The 2,500-nt window shown below is 38.1% G+C and overlaps 1 protein-coding gene across 1 annotated transcript in view; it reads right to left on the bottom strand.

Annotated features, from left to right (window-relative positions):
- wdfy3 (WD repeat and FYVE domain containing 3) overlaps positions 1 to 2,500 on the bottom strand; it is a 123,436-nt gene that overhangs the window by 57,611 nt on the left and 63,325 nt on the right. Inside the window, exon 18 of the mRNA XM_062416820.1 lies at positions 1,474 to 1,574. Within this exon, the coding sequence (XP_062272804.1) occupies positions 1,474 to 1,574 (101 nt within the window). The remainder of the gene's footprint in view (positions 1 to 1,473; positions 1,575 to 2,500) is intronic.

The raw sequence follows: 2,500 nt of genomic DNA, 5'->3' as shown, positions 1-2,500 counted from the left end.
TTTGCAGAAGAAGAAGATAGAGATCTGGGTTTCACTGCAGGGAGGAGGTGAAAGTCAGAGATCAGAGTGGCTGCTGCTCTTTGTGGGTGAGATGAAGAAATCCTGTGAGATTAAAAAAAGATTGTACTCCCCCCAAAAAAAGAAAGAAGAAAGTAAAAGTTAGAATAAAGATGAAAAAATAAGAAGAAGTGAACTGGGGGAAAACAGGAAATTAGATTCAGAAAGGAGGATGCAAAAATATAAAACTACAGATGTAACGAGTCAACGCAATGATACAAACGTCTTCTGTGGTTAAAAGAAAAACTAAATATGGTGCGAGAGTTTCAAAGAGGCAGATAATGTGTTTTATATGAGCAAAGATTAACAGCAGATGAGATGATGCTAAGGCAGTGCAGCTGGAACAGAAACTGGGTGGGATTTTAACAGTTGTTTTGACATATTTTCATTATATACTTTAAGTATTTTATGATGTTTTACAGGACTGCAGGATCGCCATGGCAACAATAAAGTTAAACTAAAATTGTAGCTGAAGTTGAGGGAATGGAGAGAGAGAGAGGGAGTCTAATATAGAGGAAACTTGCTAGGCTACTGTTGCTAGTGTGTTCCCAACTAGATAACATATTACCGGTTAGCTCGGCGGCTACAGTAGCTAACCAGCTAGCCATGCAAGCAGTCACGACATCACTAAGCTTCCACATTTAGCTTTGTGTGCATGTCATTACCAGTCAGACTATTGCATATCGATATTGACGACATTACCGCTGTATGTTAACCAGTCTTACAACAATTTGGCTGCAATATTTACACACAGACGGTACTGATGAAGAGTTTTTGGGAATCCAGTAAGCATTCAGCTACACCCTGTATCAAAGATGTAAAGTTACTGAGTTCTTTTAAAAGGTTTAATTGAAACTCATAGCCTTACTCGAACCCGGTCTGAGTTAATATCACCTCATTACCAGACCATTAACCATTAACCTGGCACAGTTTCAGGTGTAATATGTGTGTTTTAGTGCGTTTTTGGAGTATAAATGTCTGTGTTTATAAATGAATATCTACTGGTGCATTCAAATAAACCAGTCTTTAATAGAAAAGTGTTTTTCCCAGCATGAAACCCTCCAAAATAGACTGTGACTTATACACTAGTGCGACTTAAACACTGGGTTTTATGGTAAGCCGAACTAAATTGACTCAAGTTTATTTACATAGAGTCAGTTCACAATACAAATGAATGTGTTGAGTGTATAGAAAAAACCCTAAACTCTGCTTTAGGAGTAAAATTTGACAGACACTGTGTTGTTCTATAATCTTAAAAACTGAGCCTTTGAGCCTTTTTCTACTTTCATAAAAGTAAGCGGTCTTCAGTTTGTACCACAGACACTTGTCATTTCTCTTTCCTGAATACAATACAACCCAAATTCAATGAAAAACACTCACAAAATAACAATGTCTTTTTTTTTTTTTTTTTTTTACCTGTGCCCATCCCGCTCAGCACCGCTCCATCGGTGACTCCGGAGGTGTTGGTGTTGTTGGTGGGAGCGTTATGAGGAGCCAAGCTGGGTAGAAACAAACACCTATAACACAAAGACACACAGAACGAGACAGATTAACGGCTTTTATTCTGCACTTTAAGGGAGGAAACAAACACTATAGATACAGAACATGTTGCCGGTTTACAGACGTAGTTATTTGGAGAGAGGAATTTACTGCAGAGATAAACTATTAGGGAGGAAAAATTCATCCGAGCTTCCAAAGAACAGTCTGGTGTGATTCAGAAGCCGCGAGACACAGGAGCTGCTTTGTATTATAATATGGAAATGTCAAATGCCTTTAATACTCAGGGATTAATTATGTATGAAAGGAGAGAGGAGAGAGGTGGGATGAAAGCATACATCCAGGCTGCTATTTTCAAAAAGGAATCCTAGGTTAGCGCCAGTACTGATGATAATATCACAATTATAACTGCATAACACAGAGTGGTGATTGCATGGAGATAGAAAAAATAAGAAGGTTTAAGTCCTCTGTAAGCTTTTTGCTAACATGTTAGACTATTATATGGTGTTTATCACTGTTTGTCCAGTCTTTCAAGGACTGATAATCATGCCCTTAAATGACTGAGAGAGTTTTTCTGAGTTGGCGTTGTGTTCTGCTGACTCACTGCCTCTCGCTCAAGGTGCCATTTTTCTCTCCTCTCTCTCTCTCTCTCTCTCTCTCTCTTTTCTCTCTTTCACACATCGAAGACACTGAAACTCTGGAAAATGAACATGAGAATTTGTTTTTCTTCTTTTCGAGACCTCAAAATGTACAAGGGCGCTGTGGCGAAGAATCGAGATGAAACCTCACACCGAAACTGTGCTGGAGGACAGTTGTTATAACAGCTGTTAAATCATAATAATAATGCAGAAATATAGAAATATAATATCGGCTGTTTGTCTGTTTTGTTGGTCAATGACAGATAACTGTTGGTAAGTTGGTCAATTCAAAAATATCTTTAAAAATA

Source organism: Scomber scombrus, chromosome 4, assembly GCF_963691925.1.
Source record: "Scomber scombrus chromosome 4, fScoSco1.1, whole genome shotgun sequence".
In the NCBI taxonomy this organism is placed as follows: domain Eukaryota; kingdom Metazoa; phylum Chordata; class Actinopteri; order Scombriformes; family Scombridae; genus Scomber; species Scomber scombrus.
The sequence above is the reverse complement of the archived record's forward strand: the minus strand, read 5'-3'. Positions and strand labels throughout refer to the sequence as shown.